Source organism: Vanacampus margaritifer, chromosome 1, assembly GCF_051991255.1.
Source record: "Vanacampus margaritifer isolate UIUO_Vmar chromosome 1, RoL_Vmar_1.0, whole genome shotgun sequence".
NCBI lineage: Eukaryota > Metazoa > Chordata > Actinopteri > Syngnathiformes > Syngnathidae > Vanacampus > Vanacampus margaritifer.
In genome coordinates this window covers 21832566-21855239 of record NC_135432.1, presented here as the reverse complement: position 1 = coordinate 21855239, position 22674 = coordinate 21832566, and the positions used below count along the sequence as shown (strand labels likewise).

Sequence of the window (22674 nt, the reverse complement as noted above, 5' to 3'; positions counted from 1 at the left end):
ATTGACAATTGTTTTAAGTCTCTTAATTTTTTAACGAACAAGAAAGGTCATTTGATAATTAATATCCATGCAGAATTATAAAAAGTATTTTCCCCCTGTTTTTAATTATTATATTTGTATGGGTTTCATGTAAATTGGATTGACCGGTATTTGTATTATTCATCTATGCCCCCCCCCCCCCCCCCCCCCCGTACATTTAAACTGACATGATATTTTTTTTTCTTCCAACGACATTTTACTTTTACTGCCTACATTTGAAAATAGATCTATGTATACTTTATGATGGACGGTAATTACTGTACTTAAGTAAATTATTCAGGTAGTAATGTACTTTACTTTAGTATTTATGGAGAAAAATAACCTAATGTACTTCACTTTAGTATTTATGGAGAAAAATAACCTAATGTACTTCACTTTAGCATTTATGGAGAAAAACAACCAATCAGAGACATACTTGAGGAGCTTTGCTAAAACCATGTCATAAACTCTGGTTACTACTTAACCGGTTTAAACTCCAGTTCGCAACAAAAGTTGAAATGAAGGAATAAAAGTGACATCAGGTCACGTTCAACTCTTGCTAGCACTAGCAATATTAAACTCTTAACTCCTTAAAGTATACCTGGCTAACATAGTAAATTAACTGCAATTGATCTCAGTGTTCAACTTTGTCGTTTTATTTTTATGTGCTGACAGATCCACTTTATAACGGCTCAGTTTGGACACGCATTTCTGCTGATTATAGCTTGATTTCTTTTTAACTGTTCTGTACAGTTTTCATGGCATGGCGTTCACCCTTAAATCTGTCAAATCATCAAACTAAAAAAAAGAAAGAAGCTGAGCTTGCTACTACTTTCATCACCTTTTGATCACATTATAGTTGGGGAAGACAGTGAGATCCTACAGCAGGAATAAAATACATTGAACAGGGTTTCCTTTGTGGCCATAGCAGTGGGAATAAGTACAGTAAGATCCTTTCGAGAGAGAGACACACACACACAAAAGCAAACTATAGGATATTAATATTTGTGTTCAGCCACCTATCAGAATGTGAAGCATAACTGTAATATTGTGAAGTTATTTCATGAATCCTTAATAAAGGAATATATGCAACCTAAAAAAAAAAAAAAGACAGATAAGCGCATGGTAGATATTATATTTCAATTTTGACTTTTTCATCCCCTTAACATACCAAAAGCACAACACCTTTAAGTGTAAAATGGATTTTAAAGCATGGAAACATTACAGTTGAGGGCACATAATACGCCAAAATTATCACAGAATACATTTAAATATATAAAGTAAAGTGGAAATAAAAATAATTTTCCACCCTTTATTTGAACTATATAACCTGTACAACAGAAGCAAAAACAAAATAAAAAACCCGGAAATGTGGTTGCACAACTGTGCACACCCTCTTCAAACTGGGATATGATTGTATTCAGAATTAGCCTGTCACATTCAAGCTCATGCGTCGGCACACACAGCCCACCATTAACTCATTCACTGCCATTGATGGCTATTGACGTCAAAAATTCATTTGAACTATTTCTATTAGTTTAACTTTTTTTTTTAATTTAATTTCATTTTTTATGAAAACCTAGAAAAAAATATTTATTGTACATTTATAACAGATATTAAATTTGTGATTAATTGTGAGTCAACTATCAAAGTCATGCGATTAATTACGATTACAAATTTTAATCGTCTGACGACCCTCATTTTTTATTGAATTTTAATTTTTAATTAGGGCTTCAGGCGATTAAATTTTAATTAATTACATGACTTCACTAGTTAACTGACGATTAATCATACATTTTATATCTGTTCTAAATGTACAATAAAAAAAAATCTAGGTTTGCATACTCTTGTTAACAAAAGTGGAAAAAAAATGTTAAACTAATAGAAAGTTAAAATGATTTTTTGACGTCTATAGCAGTCAGTGGCAGTGAATGAGTTAAAAGTGCCTTTGATTTACCCCAAATAAAGTTCAGATAACTGAGCAAGGTTGTTTTTTTTGTGTGTTTGTTTTCTAAATTGTGCTAACAACTGACTAAAATTTTGAACTATTCATAATTCCTTCCATCTTGCCTAAGGCCCCATTTCCAGCTAAACAAAAAAACTGTCCCATAGCCTTTGTGGGATTACTTGCAGTCAGTTGGGCAGGCAGGACCCGGCTTGTGACAGGAATGTGAGAGACTATAGCCACAATAATAAGTAACATAATGGAGGGAGGACAAAGAAAGAACAATAACGACAGGAAAGTCATATGTAGGTGTTAGAGAAATGAAAACGTCAAAAGCGCATGCAAGAATTAAGGGAAGATGACGTGCGTATATTTTGCATATTTGTTGACAAACCAAGGTGATGCAGGCAAGGGGATATACTTACAACCACCCATCCCGCTACTATGATCCTCAGCAGGTGTTACCATAGCAACAAATAAGCCACGCTAACAGTAATTAGTGGACGTTCTATTGCCTGAAGTAATAAGAGAATGAGACAAATCAATATATTACAGCATCGAATCAAGGAAACAAAAGCAAAACAAAGCAGCTGATTTCAACAAAAAAAAATTTCATTAAATTTTCAAAGTTACAACTCAGTGCTATTTTTGGATCGCTAACATGCGGTGGCTGCATGTGCACATACTGTATCATGTATATACTGTACAATGCTTTCATCTTTTCTCCGCTCAAAGGTTCCTGGAGTACCTGCTGCTCTTGTGTGTGTACGTCAAGGACGACAGTTATGATGACTTAACAGATTTGCGTGTGCGTAAGTCGTCTGATGAAGAGCTGGAACTGTAGCAGCAGGATATGAAATATGCTAATGAACCGAAATAATAATCAGCTATCATCTCTCTCTGCCTATCTCTCACACACACACACACACTAAAGACAGTCTGTTTACATGCCACCTGTTGTTGCGTCACAAGTTCATTTAATGGTCTCAGCTACGTATATGCATATTTTTTCATGGGTGGCAGCTGTTGGATTTACACTCTTTGCCGTACAAGCAATCAAAATGAATTCCCCCAAAATCCATATAACCTTCAAAACAACCCAAGAGGGCCAAGTTTTTTAGCAGTTGTAAAAGATCAAACGCAACACAGTATTATGGAACATCACCTATTTTTATGGACACAAAGATGGCTGAGGTCCAAGCAGTACATGTCACAATTTTTAGCTTCGTACACTTCATGACCCGCAACCCCGCCTCCCCTCACACACATGCACACACACACACACACTCAACTAGGGTGATTTATTTAATGGAAGGCGAGTTTTCTGAACGCAGTCTCAATCTTTCCCAAGGTTGTCCAGGATATGATTTAAAAGCCCTCAATTTAAACGACGTGATTCATGATGTGATTTAGAAACCATGGCTGTTATTATCTAACAAAGAAGGAATAAAAGATGGAACATTTTATTTGAACCGACGCAGCAACTAGTATATCAGGGCCATTTGTTTGATTTCCTTCTCATCTTAGCTGATTGTGTAAAATTTTAAATCGCTTTTAATCAAGTGCAATCATTAAAAACTCAATCACTGTCCAGTTAACATGCACTTTTTGACATATTAAGCCGTCAATGGCAGTGAATGATTAAAAGGGAAAAATTGAAACAGTTACATCCAAATAAGAAACTCGCAAGATGGAAAGATATTTTCAAAAAGCAGGGGGCTGTCAAACTCATTGTAGTTGAGGGGCAACAGATGCTAATTTGATGTCACGTGACAATCAATTAACATTCATATAAATAATAATAAGTTGGTCTTTTCCCCCTTTGTTTCAGTGCAGAGCAATACAAGAATACAGTACTAGGAAAACCTTTGCACTTTGTATTTATTCAACTATCCTTTTACAAAACTAAGAACAACCTCGTAAGGATAAAATGTCATTTACTGTGGTTTATCATCTGCACGTGTGCAATACAACTGATAACAGTGAGGCGCGCATTTTTTAACTCAAGGTATTTGGAGCTGAAAAATGCAGTATCACACTCCAGGAAATATTGTCACTCCATTTTCTACACGTACAAAATAATTCGCAAAACTTTAGGTGACTCCGTATCCATTCGAGAAGTATTTTAAATGTACAAGACGGTGATCACTTGCCCTGTATGGTAAATGTATCATCTTTATACATTCAAAATACATATATTTAATTATTTGTGGAAGTCATCAATTATTATTGAGGTCATATATGCAAATTCTAAGGGTGCTGTAAAAATTGAGATGAAATTCACCTCAGTATAGAACGAATGTAATTCTATTAAAACTAGTTATTACCATTAACTGTTCAAATAGAAAACTCAACAGATTGAAATTTAAACCAATGCCCGATTATTATTATGAGCCAAAATGATCATACCAAGTAAGTCCGCCTCCGAAGCATCAGTTATACAATGTCAGTCATTTAGCACAAATATTCTGATGAAGTTTGCCGCCATATAAAATGTCACACTAGGGTTGGCACTGAGCCAGTTTAAGCCCGCGGGCCGTATGTTTGACACCACTGCATGAGATAAGGAGTTATCTGCGAAATTTCAACGAATTTGCCAGTGCCGGAATACGACGATTCCTTGTTACAAAGTTGGGAGGATGCTGACTGACGGGTCTGAGCGCTGGGGCGGTGTTGTCGGGGGACGATGCAAACAGAGGAGAGGTTACGCCTCTGATGTCGTACAGCCACTGCATGCCCGTTGCCTGTGGTCATAATTGGCCAGCTGTCAATGATGCAACTTCAATAGAGCCACGAGATCATAAACAGAGCCATCAATATTGCTTTGGAGTACCTGGATGATAAGCCTTGCATTGTGCCTCTTATTTTTGATGGTGGGGGTGAAAAACACATTGATGAGGGCACCACTGGAATTGACAGGCGGCAACATTCCGGAGGTTGGAGTTACAGCGAACTCATCGCTGCCGCCTGGCTGGAATGTTGCAGTAAACGGCTCGGGCCTCCTAAAAATTTGGAGCAGATGCATTGAAATTAATGGACAGACAAATGGACAGACAGCTCCTACTTATGTTACCTCAACAAGTGGACATATTTACACACATGGACCAAAAAATTGTAACCCTCTGTTAATGAAAGACAAACAATAAAAAAAAGTATATAGTAGTAACATGTGAAGGTCTAGAGATTTGTTGTATTGTCTAAATGTGAGTTGTTGTTTTTTTTCCAGGCTATTACTATGCTCCCCTATGGAATATAGGATGAGCCTTGACTTTTCCCCCCCTCCCCTTTGTCTTCCTGTGTCCTCCTTCCTTTTAAGATCTCAGAGGCCTTTCTGTCCTGTTTCCCTCTGTTTGCTCATTGATTTTCATGTTTATTAGATGGTTTAGGCCTGTTAAGTGTAATTTCCGTTGCCCTGCACTTGTGCATGTGCAACGACAATAAGGTTCTTCTTCTAATTAACAGGAACTTCAAGCTGCTTAAAATGGTCTTATAGACTTTACCTTACGATGTGTGTCTATGGTTTTCTATCTAGTCCCCTGAGATAACCATCCCCTTTGATTTCACTCTAAAAACAGTTGGGTCAAAAGTAACCCAATTTTGGATCAAAAATGGACCAATCCTCTTTATGGGTGAATTTGACCCAACTTTAAGTAAAAAAATTGGTCTTTTTTTGTGGGAAAAGGTGTACTCGTCTGTGCATAGTACATCAGAACCTCAGGGTGTCCCCTCATTCCCATAAAGGCATCACCAACCTTTTGCTTACCAAGAGCTACCAGTTCGCATTCTGCAATAACACATTTGCGCAAATTACCTTTAAGGGAAAAATTATTGATGAAATTCATTTATGTGAAGACACAGATCATGGCAATTATTTCCTCACAATAATTGCATTAGTAAAAAATATTTAACAAGGCAGAAGACAAGATATTCAAAGAGATTTTCAAATGATCACTTCTACAACATTGAGCTATTTTTAGAACAAGCCGGGCGAGATACTTTGTGATCCTTGCAAGATTCCATCTTGGTGAACCCTGTTAACCCTTTACCAACTAATGCAAAAAAAGTTGACATTTTATATTTCCTTCGGTCAGTTACAACGATACCATAGTTTTAAGAATGTGAGCCTCTCCGAAATGGTTGAGAAAAAAGCTAACAATAGCAAAAACAGGAAAAAGAATACTTGATACTTCAAAAGAACAGCTCAAAGGTTTGGGGACATTGGCTTCAGTGTTTTTTTTGTTATCTTATTTTATGCTTTTTTTTTTTATAGCTTCAAATATTGCAGGAAATACGACAGATTACACATACATTATACTATGTATACCGGTAACTTCATCTCATACTGCATGTTAGAGTGTAACAGCACACCTTTATTAGATTTCCAAGTAATTTACAAGTATCATATATATAATATTAATTAATAATAAATACATAATAATAATAATAATAAAAATATTAATAATTAAATAATAATAATACATATATCAGCATTTAATAATTATTAATTAAAGAAATAATATATACTCATACACTGAGTACCCCACCTTTCTCAAACAGCCCCCTCCCAACTTTACTGAAAAAGTCGCATTTGAAAACAGCGATTGGAAACATTTCTTTCATGGAATAGAGCAAACATACACACCGAGTGGTGCTGGTCATGTAGAAGCCCAGCGCGGACGTTTTACCAAACTCGGTGACGTCTGTGGCAATGATGTCATCAACCTGGGGCTCTGTGGCAGTGACATCGAGGGAAAACTCCCATATTTGTTCAGACGCATGCTGCACCACTAGAAATGCTGAGCACCTGTACACACACACACATACACAGACACACAAATAGTATCTTCCATTGATACTTGGATCTAATTTTCAATGTTTTCAGCTTGGCTTCCTCATCTCATGACGATCACAAACTGTAGGATTCTAGTGTGTGTGTATGGAGGGCGGCGAGGCAGGCAGGCAGGCTGGTAGTTGCACAGGGGGGGCAGTGGTGCACCCCCACATAATTTGCTCACAGAGTGTTAACTCTGCAAGGTATTGACTCTGCCAGGCACATTAATGGACCTGCAGATTAAGATCGAGCATGATGAATGAATTCTCTCAGCAGGAAGCCAAATGCAATGCACAAGACTAACAAGATTTAGCCATTTGTGGCAGTAATAGTGTTATTTGCAGTTAAACGCTTAAGGGGTTCACAGAAGTGGGCATTCTTTGCTTTAAATGTTGTCATTGGACAGACGATTTTGAGGATGCACTGACTGGTGATGGAAAATTTTGAAAAAAAATGGTTGTGTTTGTTGTATCAACGTTGTGTTTGGATAGCAATGGAAACACAAAAGCAAATAATTCACAAAATTGTGTGAGGGGGTCGCTGGGTTTACCTGTATAATGTCAAACGTATCATATTAAATACAATACATTTTTAGTCCTCATATATTTATGAGTATAATATTTTTTTCCCCATTAAAACCCTGACGTATATGATCTGACACATGCATTGCACAGATAATCCATTAGAGGGCAGTATCACACAGCTGACAGCTTTTCCAGTGACCTTGCAGGATCGCCCCTATGGACTATATGCCACGGAGGAGGCAGGACTTCCAACTTCCGGGTTTTCGCCCATCAACTTTGTTTCCGTTTCCAGTTTGCCACGTGTGGGCCGCGTCCCATTACTTGCGCTTACGCCTTTGTGCCCATCGGTTGCGCGTTCCCGTCGATGAGTGCGAGGCTGCGAGTTTGTAGTGTCTGTCTCAATGTCCGAAGCATTTCAGATAGCCGAGACGCCCTCCCGCCGATGAGCGGGAGGGCGCAGTTGGGGGGCGCAGGGGTGGGGGTGCGAGTGTTGGAATGCGGCCAGCTGCTGGCCGGAAACGGCGCTGATGTGTAAAACATCTACCCCATTGAGAAAGGAGAGACACTTATACTTATTAATAGAGGGAAAGGTTATTTCTGATTTTTGGAAATACTGATATGTTTGATATGTCTGTTTATTATTATATTTTTGACCATTATAAATGTACGGATTTAAAGCATTGTGACCGGATGTGTCAAATATGACACAAATCAAAAGTCATATGAGGAAACTGATTAAAAAAAAAATAATAATTTCTTCAAAAGGACCAATAAATGCTCTACTCACAAAGAATCAGAATTATCTATATATTTCATATTTCGTGGTTCAGGCTTTATAAGGGTTAAAAAAAAAATTGACTAACTGTTTCCACTTGTTGGAGATATTTAATTTACCAGCAAATTAACAGTAGTTGTCCTTAATAATACTTTTACTTTTTATTTATATAGCACCTTTAAAGGGACTAAATGACACTTATTTACTTTCTTCTACAGTCTCTAAAAAAAAAGCATTGTTACTTCTATATTCCTTTCATTTTTTAAGACTTTATTGCATTAATGTCACTGACAGAAATAACCCATTTAATCATTTTTGCCACACCTTCATCATATCTCGGCTGGATTAATGCAATTTACTTGCCCTCAAATGTTTCTAGTTGGCTCAAAATGCTGCAACTCGCCTCTTAACTGGAACATGTAAGACGGAGCACATAACTCCTATTCTGGCCTCCCACCCGGGCTGCCTGTGTACTTTAGCATCCATTTTAAAATGATGCTATTTGTTTTCAAGTTGCACGTCTTGCCCGGTGCCTCAGATCAGCTAATCAACTGGTCCTGGAGGTACCAAAGTCTAAGTAGAAACTCAGATGGGATAGGACTTTTTCTGTCGCTGGTTCCAAACTATTGAATGACCTACCAGTTATGGTTGTGCTCTAATTGCGTTTTTTTTTTTTTCTTCAGTCTCTGATTGAGTAGAGGGGCGTGTCCTCCTGTGCCGCACCTGTTTCTCATTCACAAATTAACGCTTTATAAGGACTGTATTGAGTATTGACCTTGCTACGTCCTCGCCCAAGAGCTTTATTCTGACTTTGTGTTCCAAATTCCTATCCCTAGCTTCGTTTCTTGTTTCCAGTTTCTCACTTCAGTCTTTTGACATGTAGTTTTATGTTGTTTTTTTCTCGGCTTATTGCCTGAGTGCTTGTTAACCACGCGTTGACTCCTTTCTAGCTCCGTAGTTTTGTGTTTCCTTAGCTTTACGCTTGAGTGCTTATCCACGTGTTGTTTTTCCCACGTCGCTTTTAGTTTATCCCCTTTGTATAGCTTGTTTTGTATTTTGTTTTTTCTTATTCGCGTTGTGCGATTCTACAGCCCTCGGGGAATTTTTGTTACTTTATTTTCCTTGCATACTTTGCCAGCGACTTTTTGTTAACTGTTTTTCTCCTGGCTTCGTCCAGCGCTTTGTGTTGTAGAATTCCGCTGGGTACAATTAAATTTGTCAATACACACCCGTTGTGTCTGCCTTTGTGGGATCCACTATCCGGTTATTCCGGAAATCATTACACTACCAGTGCACATTAGGAAAGTCCTTTTGCAATCCATTATTAAAATCCACCTTAAAACCATTTTTTATTCCTTGGAGTTCAACATAGCTTATTTTAGTGTCATATTTGTTTTTAGTATTTTTTAACTTTGTAACTGTTTTCTGTTCAATTGTTGTGTCCGTTATGCTCAATTTGTATTCATGTCCAGCTCTTTGTTTCAGCTGTGGTTATTTTAAAGTTGTTTTTTTTTTCTTTTTAAATAAAAATGAGTTGTGATGACCAAAACTTTTTCAGTGCCTGAATTCTTGATTTCAAAATCTTAGGCTAACGACATGATGGAAGAAGCTAAACCATATTGCTTGGCCTGCTGAAAAGAACGGAAAAACACTGCTTATTTTGTTGATAAATGCATATTCCATGAATTTAGTTTACCTATTTAAAAATTCACTAATACACTAACGAACTGTTATGGTGTTTTTCTTGAGACCAAATCTATTGGGTTTTTAAAAAAAAAATTTTTTTTTAAAGCTAAGTGAGCCAAGGCGCTTGTAGTAGATGACATTGAGGTTCAACCCAACATTCCTAATTTTCCACAGTGGGACGAAGGGAGTATCCAGAGAGAATTTCATGAGGCTTAGTGCATTCAGCTTGTAACAAATTAATGCAGACGAAACAGATGAGGCAAAAAACAAATAACGCAATGTTTACTTGGCATGTCATCTGTTATTTACAAAGCAGGAGGACAAACTGATTGAACGCTCTCCCTCCTGCTGTGCGTCTGGATCACGACAATCTTTCTATGACTTCAAATTGCTTCCTCACAGAGGGGGTGCAAAACCTGCCATTTTTCTTCACATATCGGAGATGTTGATCCATATGAAAATGAGCGCTGTGAGGATATATGAGGCTGCATGTTTGTGTGTCTGCATCAATCAAATGTGCGCATGGTTGCCTTCTGTCATTGTGCATCAAGCTTAATCTGGTGGTTTTTGTGCCCGCACCTGCATTGCTTGACCGGACTGTAGAGCAGATTGATGGTAAGCGTTACAACGCCGGTCTCAGGGTCTCTCCTCCCTGCTTCGATGGAGGCAGTCAGGCAGTCTTCAGTTTCACTTTCGAAACACACCTCGCATTGGAAGTCTTCCACAAGCACAACTGGAATAGTCAATCGAAAAGACAGATCGAGCAGCTCTTCATGCCCACAGAAGGATGGAGGTGCAAAAACAATTATAATAGAATTGCTCGCCAAAAATGGATCCATCAGGATTCTAACAATGGATACATAATGTTAATTTCAGTCAATGCATTTTGATGTGAACATCGCTCAATGTCAAAAAGGCATGTTAAAGGGATATTTGACTAATTTTGCCATTTTTATCAGAAGAAGAAGATAATATTTTGTCTATAATGATGTGATAACGTCATTATTTTTCATGTGCAATTAATACCTTTAAAAACATATTTTGCCTCTTGCTGCAGTCGACTGACAATGACATCACGCATGCTCAGGAAACAGGTAACGACCAATCATGGCTCAGTTTGCTAACGTCACATGACGAAACCCAAAAAAAAACAGGTGATGTCATTTTCAGTCCACAGAAAAATACATGAATATTCAATTCATTCTAGGCAAAATACTAACTTTTTACTGCTCAAAATTGCTAAATGAGTGAAGTATCTCTTTAATATATCAAAATGTGAAGACAGAAAGTTAGGAATACACAAACTAGTAATCTTGCCTCGTATCTTTCATAAACATGTCACTTTTTCACCTTTTCAGAATATGTTGTTAAAATAAACACATCTCTGTAAAGCCTTCATCGGTAACTTCAATCAAAGATGCTGTTTGATGTGATATGTTGACTTCATTGCTAACAAATCAGCATTCTAGTCTGCCTCTTTGACTTTGCCGTGACCTTGACTATTGACCTTTGCGTGTTACAGGCAGACAACACCCCAAACCCCACAGACGACATCCATTGAAAGTCAACGTGAATCACAAAATGACCTCCTTTGTTTAAGTAAATAAAACAAAACATGAATTTGTGCCACTCCGCCATTTCAAAAAGATAAAGATGCATGCCAGCCACACCTTCTTGTCCGATTTGAGCTCCTGGCACAAATCCAGTGAGCTGGACATCAAGCCTCTTCTCCAGCTGGCAGCCCGCTTCACACTGGAACACGTACAGTGGTGAGCGATCAACAGGCGCTCTCACGGGAATCCCGCAGAGAGGGTAGACCCAACAGATGGTCGACAGCTTCTTCCTTGCCCTGTTTAATCATGAGTGTAGAGCATACTTAACACTTCACGATTCGTCATTAGTAGCAAGTGAAAATAAGAAGAGTTACATTTTTCGGACTACAGTCGCATTTTTTTTTCCTAGCGTGCAACTTTTCTTAGGCCACAACAAGGATTTACAGCACTTACAATAACTGATCTTTGGTCACAATGCCATGCAGGACTCTAGTAAACTTAAAACTGGTTTAAATTAAAAAGAAAAACAAACACTATAGAGCAGACAAGAGGCTTAGGTTTAGAACAAGCTTCTCCAAAAGTTCTTTAAGGCAAAAACCTATGAAAAACATCAAAAACAGAACATTTCGACAACCTGTGCTCATTACAACGGCAGATCAAAAATGTATTTATTTCTTAAATGTTATGAATTACTCTTAATGGTAGTGCCGTTTGTGGACTCAAGGAACATGTTCAGATCACCTACTGATCAAAACAAATCTGCCACAAAATAGAAATCTGATAGTAATGATGTAGAAATAATGTCTTGGCATTGCCTTATTGCATTTAATAGTATAGAAATATAATTAATTCCCCCGATGTTGTCACTTGCAATTTCGAGTTGGAGAATTTTACTATTTTCATTGTATGTCGCACTCAATGCAGAATTCTGTCGGAATGAAAATGCAAACACACCTTTTTCCAAACGTAACAGGTTTGACGGGCTTCATAGAAATGCACAGCCAGGCCTGCTGTGGGTCCATAGACTTGGGTGCGAACACCACCGGCACATCCAAACTGCCCCCCTCACTTATCTGTATACCTGTCGCAAAAATCCAGAGTAGACAGTTTTTCACACTTCAATATTAACCATGGCCAAACCAATTTATCTGCTCTACTTCTAATGTAGAATGTATATAAAATGCATTTGGTGTGTTTGTTTGAAGCAAAATCCTGATTTGTAATTTCCCTATAGACGTTTGCGCTTGAAAAAAAAGACAGTCCATAGCAGGGTTTTAGTAAACAAGCAGCTGTCCTCCTTGATAAACTGAGCAAAGAGATGTCTTTAGTGATGCATTGTTCTATAGTTAACACTTTCAAGATGAGCGTTTTCTTTAAGTCACTGGAAATGTTCCAGTTGGTGCAGAAAAGTCTCTGCAGCAATCAACAAAGGATGCTGAAGCAGCTATTAAATAACAGGACTGAGAAAAGTCTCTGAGGGAAGGAAGAATAGAACTTCAGCTGTAACTTCATTTAAAGAAAAAAAAACATTTCATTTAAATGAAATTTAATGGAAATGTGTACACAGGGACAGACGTCCTTTGAACTTTCTTGCTGCCCTTTTACACGTAAAATCATATCAGATCAGGTTGTACCTCGGAATTGAACTGTGGTGAGTGCTCATCATAAATACAGATGTGCCTTGAAATGCAAGTTGAATTTATATTGTGACAATGCTGGAAACTCTAAACACTCCCTGCAAAAATACAAAAATTGCTGCATGTTTTAATTTAAAAAAAACAAACATTATTTAACATTGCACTAAAAACATACAGTATTGGCATAATTGTGCTCTTTGGCCACCCGGGGACAATATAATACAAACAAACTAATATACTATTATGCATGGAGACAGTCCTCGATTTATGATGCATTTATAATGGTTGTGTTTGGAATATATATAGCCGAAACTCAGAAGGAACTTCAACTAAGGCAAATTAGGCAAAAAGATTAAATACACAATGTGTAATAAACTGGGAACAGCTACAAGCATCTTTTTCAGAGGAATTCTTCACTTTCCACCAAACTCCTGCTTGTATTGAAGTGAGTTGAGTTCACTGCCACCATTTAGCACTTGTATCTCAATTTTTTGCTCGCAAGTCCCCCCAAAAAAAAGGTCCAAACGACGGCTCATACTGTATGTCAAAAAGTCGAGGGACTTGTATCTCAAGTCACCACTATACATACACCTCGTTTGAAAAGATTTATTTCCATAAAATATATATCCATTAAAATATCTCAAATTTAGCTTTGCTTGCCTTTGGTCGGTGTTTTTTGACACGACATTTTTTGACAAATCTCATTTTCAATCAATGGCATTTGTTGTATAGTGTGCCACAGAAAGAATTTAACGTGAAAGGAAGCTCAAGTGTGTATTCATTCATATGGAACACTGTGCTATATGTAGGAACTTGTGAGATTACAAATCTAGAGGAAATTCTGACTGACTGCAGCCACTCAATCAATGAATGACTTTTGAATTATTATTTTTTGCATTCTCAAGGTGCTTGTTTTGACGGGGAAAAAATCTGTTGGTATAATGGAATAAGTGAACATACCTTCCGCTTGGCTCAGAGATACAGAGAACACATCCTTGTCAGGACTCACTGGAACATAGTCAGGGGCAGCACTTGGTTCTTTATCTATTACACATACACATAAACACAAGTGATGGTGAGTGTATGTGTGTGTGTGTATGTGTGTGTGTATGGGTGGTGGTCGTGGGTGCATGTGAAAGGACAAAATTTGCTATGTGACCTGAAAGTCTGATCCCAAGTGTGGCTGGGTACTCGGTGGGGTTTGTGAAGCGAATGTTGAAGGACTCGCTGGAACCGACTGTGGTGGAGATGCTTAAAGGTTCCTCGCGTTCGGGCATGAGACCTCGACCAAACAACAACACACACCATTGCTGCATCTACAGTGAGGAAAACGGTTCGAATCTCATGTCATGGAGGTGATACAGCAAAAACAGCAAGAGCTAAAACAAATTTAGTGGTTAAATGTATTGTTATGTAATGTTGAATTGTATTTAACCCTGGAGAACCCACGGGGTCAAATTTGGCCCCTATAAATTCTGCTACTCAATTAACAAAGACCTTTTTTTTTTTTTTTACAAATTTAACTTCAAAAGTCCAGAGTGCCACTTCTGACCCCTGCATGGGGCCATCTAGTGGATGAATATTGCACTTACATGAGCCAGAGTGGTGGTGACAAGATGGCTAGCAACATGCTTTTTTGTTGAGCTGGAAATCAATCCAAACAAAACCATCTTCTCAGCAAACCATCAGATGGTAAATTTTTTTATTTATTTTTTGTTAATCTATTTCATATCATGTTTCAGAATGCAAAGGAATATGTTTTATATATATATTTTAATAAGTTAGCAACTCTGAGCTAGTTAAAAAAACAAGGGTTAAAATTGAAAAAATATATTTTTGTGTTCAGTGAACTTATAGCAGTCATTTAATGTATAATTCATAATTTTCCAAAGAAGAAAAGGGTTCTTGGGTTCTCCAGGGTTAAAAGAGGGAGCAATCCATACATTTTCAGTGTTTACTGAATGTTTATATGCACCTGAGGGCAAGTAAAAGTGATCTTTGCTCCGTGGTTATACTCTCCAATAGATGATGGAGTGAAGAGGACCCCAAGTTGGGTGGCGGAGTGGGGATCTACAGTAACCTGAAACACACACATACAAGACATGATAAACACAGAAAACAAAACTATGCACAAATATGACCCCTGGACATGACCTCATCAGCCATGTTGGATATCATTCAAAAATAATTTCAAAAGTCTCCCTTAGGAAAAAAAACCTCAAACCAACATCTATAGTAACTTTTCCACTTGAGATGACTTGAAAGGCAGAATAGAGGGACAGAGGGTAGATAGATGAGGGTTTGAGCAGGGGTAAGGATGACAGAACAATGAGCACAAATAACAGCCATATCAACAACAATAACAGTCCAATGCTGAACCCGAGAATCCACAGTGAATACAAACAAATCCTTAAAATCTTGTCTACCAGAGGTTAGTACAAGAAAAAAAATACTAACAATTCTGTCTGAGCCCAGTTCTAGCTTGTAGTTCCCGGGGTTATTGTTGGACACGATAACTTTTATTCTATCTGCTGTTGGGTTGACCACTGGAATTGACTGTCTAGTCCACCTGAGACAAAAAAAACAAAATAAAAAAAAACAGGTAATACAGAAAATGCAATTCACTTAAAAAAAAATAATACAAGTGAATGCTGAGTGATCAATTCAAAAAAGAGAAAATAATTGAGGGCTGTATACTGATTAATTTATCATAGCAAATTGTGGCAACACCGAGTTGACAGCATTTTCTTGACAATAAAAAGTGCGAAGCAATAATTGTTTGAAATGGAAAAAAACTCTCACCCACTATGAAAACATTTTGTCCTTTCATTAAATTTGAGTGCTTCAGTTATTGCATTTGCATTGCAAGGTGAAAATACATAAACAACTTTTTCATGTACAATAGCTAGTATGACCCTCAGCATTTTCAGAACTAGGGTGAACATTTTTGAGTAATATGCAAAAAACTGCAGTGTGATTGCGGCCTTTTGTGTTGCTACCTACTTGCCCAGAGGACAGCTAGCCTGCGGTAATGTCACAACAGCAGAGGGAATGGCATAAAGCTCCAATTGGTACCAAAACTCCCCAACTGGTTCTGATTGGAACACCACGCTGGGACCAAACAAAAAAACAAACAAAAAACTGTGACTGCATTGTGCTGGAAAATAAACTAGAGACCATACATTTACAATACAGTGGTATTATTATTTATATTTAAGAAATAGTTTTGTCACCATTTAAAAAAAAAAAAAACTTTTTTTTTTATGTTAACTAACACATTACAACATAAGACAAAGAAATTCAAACATCCCTGGCCTTCCCCCAAAAATAAATAAATAAAAAAATGGACAATTTTGCCAATTTGTCTAAAAACTCCTGACCTGCCCATGCTCTTCCCTATTTTCCCCGGAGAAAATGTAACTTTGTAGTTAAATGTTTCCTGCGGGGGTATTACAACCCAGTCCGCTCCACACAAGTCATCTCCTTCCAGGTCCACGTTGAGCATGAGGAGGTCTTCTCCCGGGTTACTGACAGGAATCTCTACGGCAACTGAGCTCTGGAGAGCGGCAACATTGCAAAGACAAAAGCTGAATTTGATTTTTTCTTAATATTCAAGGGGTCGGACAGAAAAGTTTGGCAGTGATTTTGTTGAGCTTACTTGAACAGTGCACTGCACGTTAAAGGTGTTCACGGGTGCTCTTGGTTCACAAATGATTTCCAGAGTGTAGAACACCTCATAGCGTCCAACAATATTTCCTGAAAGGGAAGTGCAGATGTGAGAAAAGTACAGATTTTCTGTTTACCATTTCAGTTTTTTAGATAATTGGGGTGTGGCTAAAATAGCACTAGTAGTGACATACTTGGGTATCCAGCAGGAAAGACCCCTGCCATACTACATAAAAATTTGAAACCTTTTGCTCACATCAGCAGTTATCCGACACAATTATAACATGTAGCTGGCTAGCTAGCTAGCTAGCTAAGGAATCCTAAATAGCAACAACAAAAATTACCTTTGTCAGCACCTCTCTCTTCTGTCTGATCAATCTCAACAATCTCAACAAATGATACATAACCTGGGAGAAACATTTTAACATTCATTGCACTTTTGCCTCAACTTTTTTGAATCAAATTCTGTTTGGAAGTAGCAAGGCAGGTAAAAGTCACCAGATAGCTCTCCTCGTTTCCGTGGCAACAGAGCAAGGGTGTACAGCGTGCTTTGACCAGGTTGAACCTTTAGGGATAAATTGCCGCTAATAATAGATAGGTCCGTCACCACCTATACACACACACATGGGCACACACATTTGTGTTAATGAGTGAAGCTCCACTGTTTCAAAATCTGCAGCATCTTATTGGGTGCGCATTGAACTGATGGAATTAAAACCAACCTGAAGCGAGAGTGTGTTCTGACTGTAGTTGGGGACACTCAGCTGCCTGTGAGTGGTCTCGCCCACGGGACAGTGTAGTACAAGGTGCTCCACAGGCAGGGGGCGCTCTCCCACTCCTCGGATGGTAAAGACGTGATCCACCCCGTTGTAGTTGTTATGCAAAGTCAGCTTGCCCTGTTGGAGTAGTTTAGGACAATTCCTAGTAACCATATTGTCATTTCAATGAAAATGCACCTTTAAAGGGACAGTCAGTGATCCCTAGCTCCATCTAGTGATAAACTAATAATTCATTCATTTTAAAAAACAACTGTTTATGTCAATTGTATGCAAAAAAAAATGTTGTATCACATATACTTATTTTTATTTTATATAATCGTAGGTCTAGTAATCACTAATTATATTACATGGCTGTAATCTCACTTTACTAGAGCTGCCATGTTTTGCCACCATCTTCCTGCTACAGATGCCCAAAGGACAACTTCACAAATGTAGTTAGCCCGGGTGGTGCTTGCATCGAGTGTCGGACCCAATGGCTGCCAAGTCGCCATCACTCGCCGAGATGCTCATTTGCTCACGCAAAATAAGAATTGGTAGTAGGCTTGCCAAATGTAGTCTCTCTGAGCCACCATAGCATGTGTGCTCCTGCGTGCTTCTAAAGCTATTCTTTGACCACTAGATGGCGCCAAGGACTACAAACTGGGTCTTTAATATGGAAATTGCTACTTTGCTTAATGAGTCAAGTCACATATTTTACATGAGAGAAAAACAAAGTACATACATTAGACTGAAAAAGTATCTTTGTTTACGCACAAATTTACTTCACTGAGTGGTAAAGTGTACAAAATGAGGTAAAACCTACACATTTAGAATTTCCGTACACAAAGAGGGAGGTAAAAGTAAGACAACAAACCATGACAATGCATTGTGCAGTTGGATGGAAAGTGAGAGGGTAACAAGCTCTTGTCCCGGCTGGTATAATCAAAACATTTGGACCATGGAAGAATTCACCACACAACTTAGCCTTCAAGGTCCAGTCTTGGTGAGTCTCATTTTGCTGCAAGAAATGGGAAACGATGATACACGTTATATCCTAAACACAAAAAAATCCAAGTTTAATAAGTCAAGTTTATTTATATAGCCTTTAAACACAAAATAGTCTCAAAGAGCTTCACATGTCCACAGTTGACAAATTATAACGACATCCTCTGATCGAACCACAAGAGGGCAAGCAAAAACCAAAATAAAATAAAAAACATGAGGGGAAAAAAATAGCAGAGCTTGATAAACAACTCACCAGAGGTATATCTTGTGTGACTGAATGCTGAGCGGGTGAACTGAAGTCCAAATGAACAGATCCTCCCTGTAGAAACAAATATGATACAACTTTTTTTTAAATTACCATTTAAGTACCAACATTAAAATACAGGATACACCTATTCACCCATTTCAAAAACTCACCTCTTTAGATGCCCCTAAAGCCTTTTTTTTTTTTTTTTAGTTAAGTATGATGAAGTGATACATCTCGACAGAGTGAAAAGTTTTGCATGTCGGGGAGGAGCTTAGTTTAACCTGAGTTGTTGTTTGAAGTTATAGAGTTTTCACCACCACGTGCATGTACTAGTGCATCCCTGGTGCATTTTTCTGATCTGTTGGAAGTTTAAAATTACATTACTCTGTTCCGGGAGTATATTTATGGTTTAAACTATTAATATCAATAATTATGAACATTTCTAGGCAGGCATCATACGTTTTTTCACTATTCATGGCAGAGCTCGGACATACTGAAGTAGTCATCATCTCACTTGTCCATCCTGATGGACAATATTCAAAATGCCATTGCTTTATCCATGTCAATAAGTACCGGTGAGGTGACCAGCGCCTCCATCAGGTAGACTCTGGTATCGAAGCAGGACTTTAGAACGATCTGACATGAGAACTGTCCCACGGAGTCCGCTTTGAACCGCAGGGGGATTTCCACACAATCATGATCTAGATAGACAAACATATTATTCAACAGAACTGTTGCAAGGAACGTTTCATGCTTTCACATCATGTATGTGCAATGTGTGTACCTGCAGGATTCTTCCATATGTTGGTCTCTTTTTTTATAGGCATTATAACAGAGCTGGGTACAGTAAAGTATCGAGGCAATGAAACCTCCACGGTGTACTCTACCCCGCTTTTGTAGTCAACTCCTCTCATTTGGCTCTATCAGAAGGAGTGACATGTTAGTGGATAGGAATTTTCTCTTTAGAATGAAACTGCTCTCCTCCACCTCGAAATGCAAATAGTAGTCCTGAAGACCAGCTACTGTTCCAAGTGTGAACACAGTATGTGATGTGTATACCTCCTTTTTGGAAAGCATGCACGCCGCCATGCTTGCCCTCACACTGCTGCTGTGCAAAGTATAAGTCAGCATCCGTCTCTGGAGTTCAATGGCGGTCATTCTGTGTTGAGCCCACATGGCCAGGGCGTTTTCCCAGGACGAATTGATCAGGGGCAGGCGGATGAGCTCCTCACACGTCTGTCCGACAGTGCAGCGCAGGCGCAGCGCTGACACACAGCCACCCAAGCCCACTGGTGAGGGAAATACGCTGATGAGATTATCTCACGATGAGAATATAAACAGCTGTCAAAATGAAACACTTCAGATCTACTTCACTGCAAACTACCATCATAATGAACATATTTTTTCTGATACACCTTATGAATGGTGCAAGTGTACCTGATATAGTGGCTAGGCCACATGACTAAAACCCTCAACCAGTGGGAGCTAAATTGCGAGTTGACACATCATGTGATCTGCTCACATTGCATTTAAAACGTAGGAGATTTGATGACCCATTTTTTCACAGATGATATGGCATGACTCCTTCTTGTGATTGGCTCCAAGTTAGCGCTCCCAAATTGCATTGATAAACCGACAATGTGTTGCAATTATTTTTTGTTTCTAGCATTTCTAAAATCCCTGAGGCATTTTGCTTGGCAATTTGTTAGTCTCCTACCAGAGTTCCCAGGGATGGTGAATATGTTTGAACTGTGCCTAACTCTGACAGGGGAAGGTAGAGGCAAGTCTGCAGTTGCCTTCACCATGCAGACCATATCACCGACCTGGAGAAACACAGATACTTGTAAATTTCTCTGTCTGCTTTTCTGGATTTCTGGGAGGTCAATCAATAGAAATGCACACTCACAACGACACACCAGGAATTAATTTTAATCCATAAAAGAGAGTTTAACAGAGCAGTCAGACTTCCCTAATACAGTTATTTGCTTTGCTTTATTACGGTAATTGCGTTGTAAGAATTGGTTGTCTTCATTCATATTTAGTGAAAACTCCACAGTGAGAGAAATCAATAAGCATGCTTTTTTTGTTCATTTCTTTCAAGGGTCAATACACTTATCAACAACAATTAGTGTATATTAGCTTCTGTAATAACGGGGACTTTATTGAACAAAAACACCATGATGACAATCATACTATCAAATATAGTGTTTGTATTTTTTTACACACAACAGTGGTAAAAAAACAACAACAACAGTAATTTAACACAAATCCAAAAAGCATATTTCTCAATCTAGTTTTGTTAAAATAGGAGCCGTGTGTTACATTAAACACTATCTCTGTTTGTCTGTGTAGGAACCCATTTGAACTTAAAAGAGTTTCAGTTGCTGTTTGGAGGCATACTGCTGTCCACCCTCATAACTTAGAACTTCCTTTTTAGGATGTTCCACAGGTTCTCAATGGGGTTGAGGTCAGTGAATGATAGTGGCCGCCACATGAACATTTCTTCCATTATATCCATCGCAGCTAAAGCTCCACTGGTATATTTTACAATGTGGGATGGCGCAATGTGTTTCAGGAGTATGATTTTTACAGCGGAAGGAAAGGTTCCTTTTCAGAAGCAGCGATTTTGCCCCCCTTCGACCCCACACCTCTTGAATCATATAAAAGTAAATAGTTTTTGTTTACACAGACAGCACACAAGTTCATACACCACTGACCTGGGGACAAATGAGCAACACGGCGCAATACTTGGCTCCTGGACAGAAGGGAAGGAAGTGGAGATTGAGTATGTCCGACTGGTCGGGTTTCAGACTAACACTGCTCACTGTGCTGATGAACTCGTTGCCATCACCGTCTGCAAAAGACACACAAACACGCATCACATTTAAGGACTCACACACGTTTGTGCGCCTCTGTTATGAATGTGGGCAAACTACGATCCGAGCCCTTTCCTGCCATCTCTTCGTGACAGCTCCTCTCTGAAGTCTTTTCATTCCTGAAACAAAGTCGAATGGGAAGTAGGTTTCACTTGTAGGGAAGAAAGAACCACACATCGTGCATATATTTAGATCACATCAAGATGAAAAAAAAAAACGATTGTGCAATTCTACACTTTTGCAAAGTACATTCATATTAATAATGTATTGCTGAAGTATTACCTCTGACAGTGTCATTATTTTTTTTTTTAATGTCTTTTTTGATTGTGGAGGTGCACCTAATCACTGAGTGTTTTTCTTAAAAGTCTCCCAATGGTTAATGAGATTGGTTGTTAATTGAAGAACTATCAAGAAAACCTTTCTTGTCCCCCCCATATGAACATTGTGTCATGCTATTCAACTTAATGCATTAATGTTGTGCTGGTGTTACTTGGCTTTGAGGGACGCCTGCTGAACGAGGCCTTTGGTTTCCTTTTCAGAGTCCAACGGGTTGACTGTCGACTCCACCAGCACCACCCTGAATAAGCAGACAGTGACAATTGTGCCAACAACCCAACCCTACCAATCCCAACCCAATCACTTACCTGAAGCTAGCTCCCACATTAAACGTGTTTGTTATTGGAAGTTTAATCACTTTCAGCACGTAGCATGGAGTCTTGCACTTGACAGTTTTCTGAGAAGAGAGGTGGATACTCTGAGTGAGTGAGTGAGTTAAACGTTTTTACAAGCATCATGAAAGGCCTGATATAAATGCATTGTTGTTATAAAAGAGACTATAAAGTGAATTCTAAATACATAAAACTAAGTGTGAAGAGAATTGTTGAAAATGTGCAAAGACTGAGAACTATAAGAACTATTTTGTTCCTGATATTTGGGGCGTGGCTAAAACTGGGCCCCTGAATTGGGCCCCAGCATGATTTGCTATGTAAGAACTTGAGCACCTTCATTCGCATCAGCAAAATGCCCAGCCAGAAGTCTGTGTGGCCTTGTTAAAGCCCCTCTAGCATTCTCACCCCCCCCCCCTCTCTCTCTATCAGTCAAGCCCCCCTGTGTCCCAAGAGAGAAAAAACCCTGGCGCCCTGCCTGCACATCA

General features: G+C 38.6%; 1 protein-coding gene across 3 annotated transcripts in view; it reads right to left on the bottom strand.

The window, feature by feature from the left end:
• Positions 1 to 3827: 3827 nt before the first annotated feature.
• Positions 3828 to 22674, bottom strand: part of LOC144034764 (cilia- and flagella-associated protein 47-like) — a 42840-nt gene continuing 23993 nt past the window's right edge. For all 3 annotated transcript variants that reach the window (XM_077543798.1, XM_077543807.1, XM_077543815.1), the window contains 26 exons: positions 22166 to 22254; positions 22012 to 22098; positions 21601 to 21640; positions 21363 to 21503; positions 20363 to 20468; positions 19705 to 19934; positions 19430 to 19565; positions 19219 to 19346; positions 18652 to 18717; positions 18268 to 18411; positions 17358 to 17531; positions 17134 to 17245; positions 16980 to 17042; positions 16628 to 16725; positions 16350 to 16525; positions 15973 to 16080; positions 15427 to 15538; positions 14945 to 15049; positions 14129 to 14285; positions 13930 to 14013; positions 12287 to 12413; positions 11450 to 11628; positions 10359 to 10512; positions 6606 to 6767; positions 4797 to 4965; positions 3828 to 4707 (listed from right to left, as the gene is read on the bottom strand). In XM_077543798.1, coding sequence (XP_077399924.1) covers positions 4534 to 4707; positions 4797 to 4965; positions 6606 to 6767; positions 10359 to 10512; positions 11450 to 11628; positions 12287 to 12413; positions 13930 to 14013; positions 14129 to 14285; positions 14945 to 15049; positions 15427 to 15538; positions 15973 to 16080; positions 16350 to 16525; positions 16628 to 16725; positions 16980 to 17042; positions 17134 to 17245; positions 17358 to 17531; positions 18268 to 18411; positions 18652 to 18717; positions 19219 to 19346; positions 19430 to 19565; positions 19705 to 19934; positions 20363 to 20468; positions 21363 to 21503; positions 21601 to 21640; positions 22012 to 22098; positions 22166 to 22254 — 3321 coding nt within the window. In that variant the 3' untranslated portion in view covers positions 3828 to 4533. The remainder of the gene's footprint in view (positions 4708 to 4796; positions 4966 to 6605; positions 6768 to 10358; positions 10513 to 11449; positions 11629 to 12286; positions 12414 to 13929; positions 14014 to 14128; positions 14286 to 14944; positions 15050 to 15426; positions 15539 to 15972; positions 16081 to 16349; positions 16526 to 16627; positions 16726 to 16979; positions 17043 to 17133; positions 17246 to 17357; positions 17532 to 18267; positions 18412 to 18651; positions 18718 to 19218; positions 19347 to 19429; positions 19566 to 19704; positions 19935 to 20362; positions 20469 to 21362; positions 21504 to 21600; positions 21641 to 22011; positions 22099 to 22165; positions 22255 to 22674) is intronic.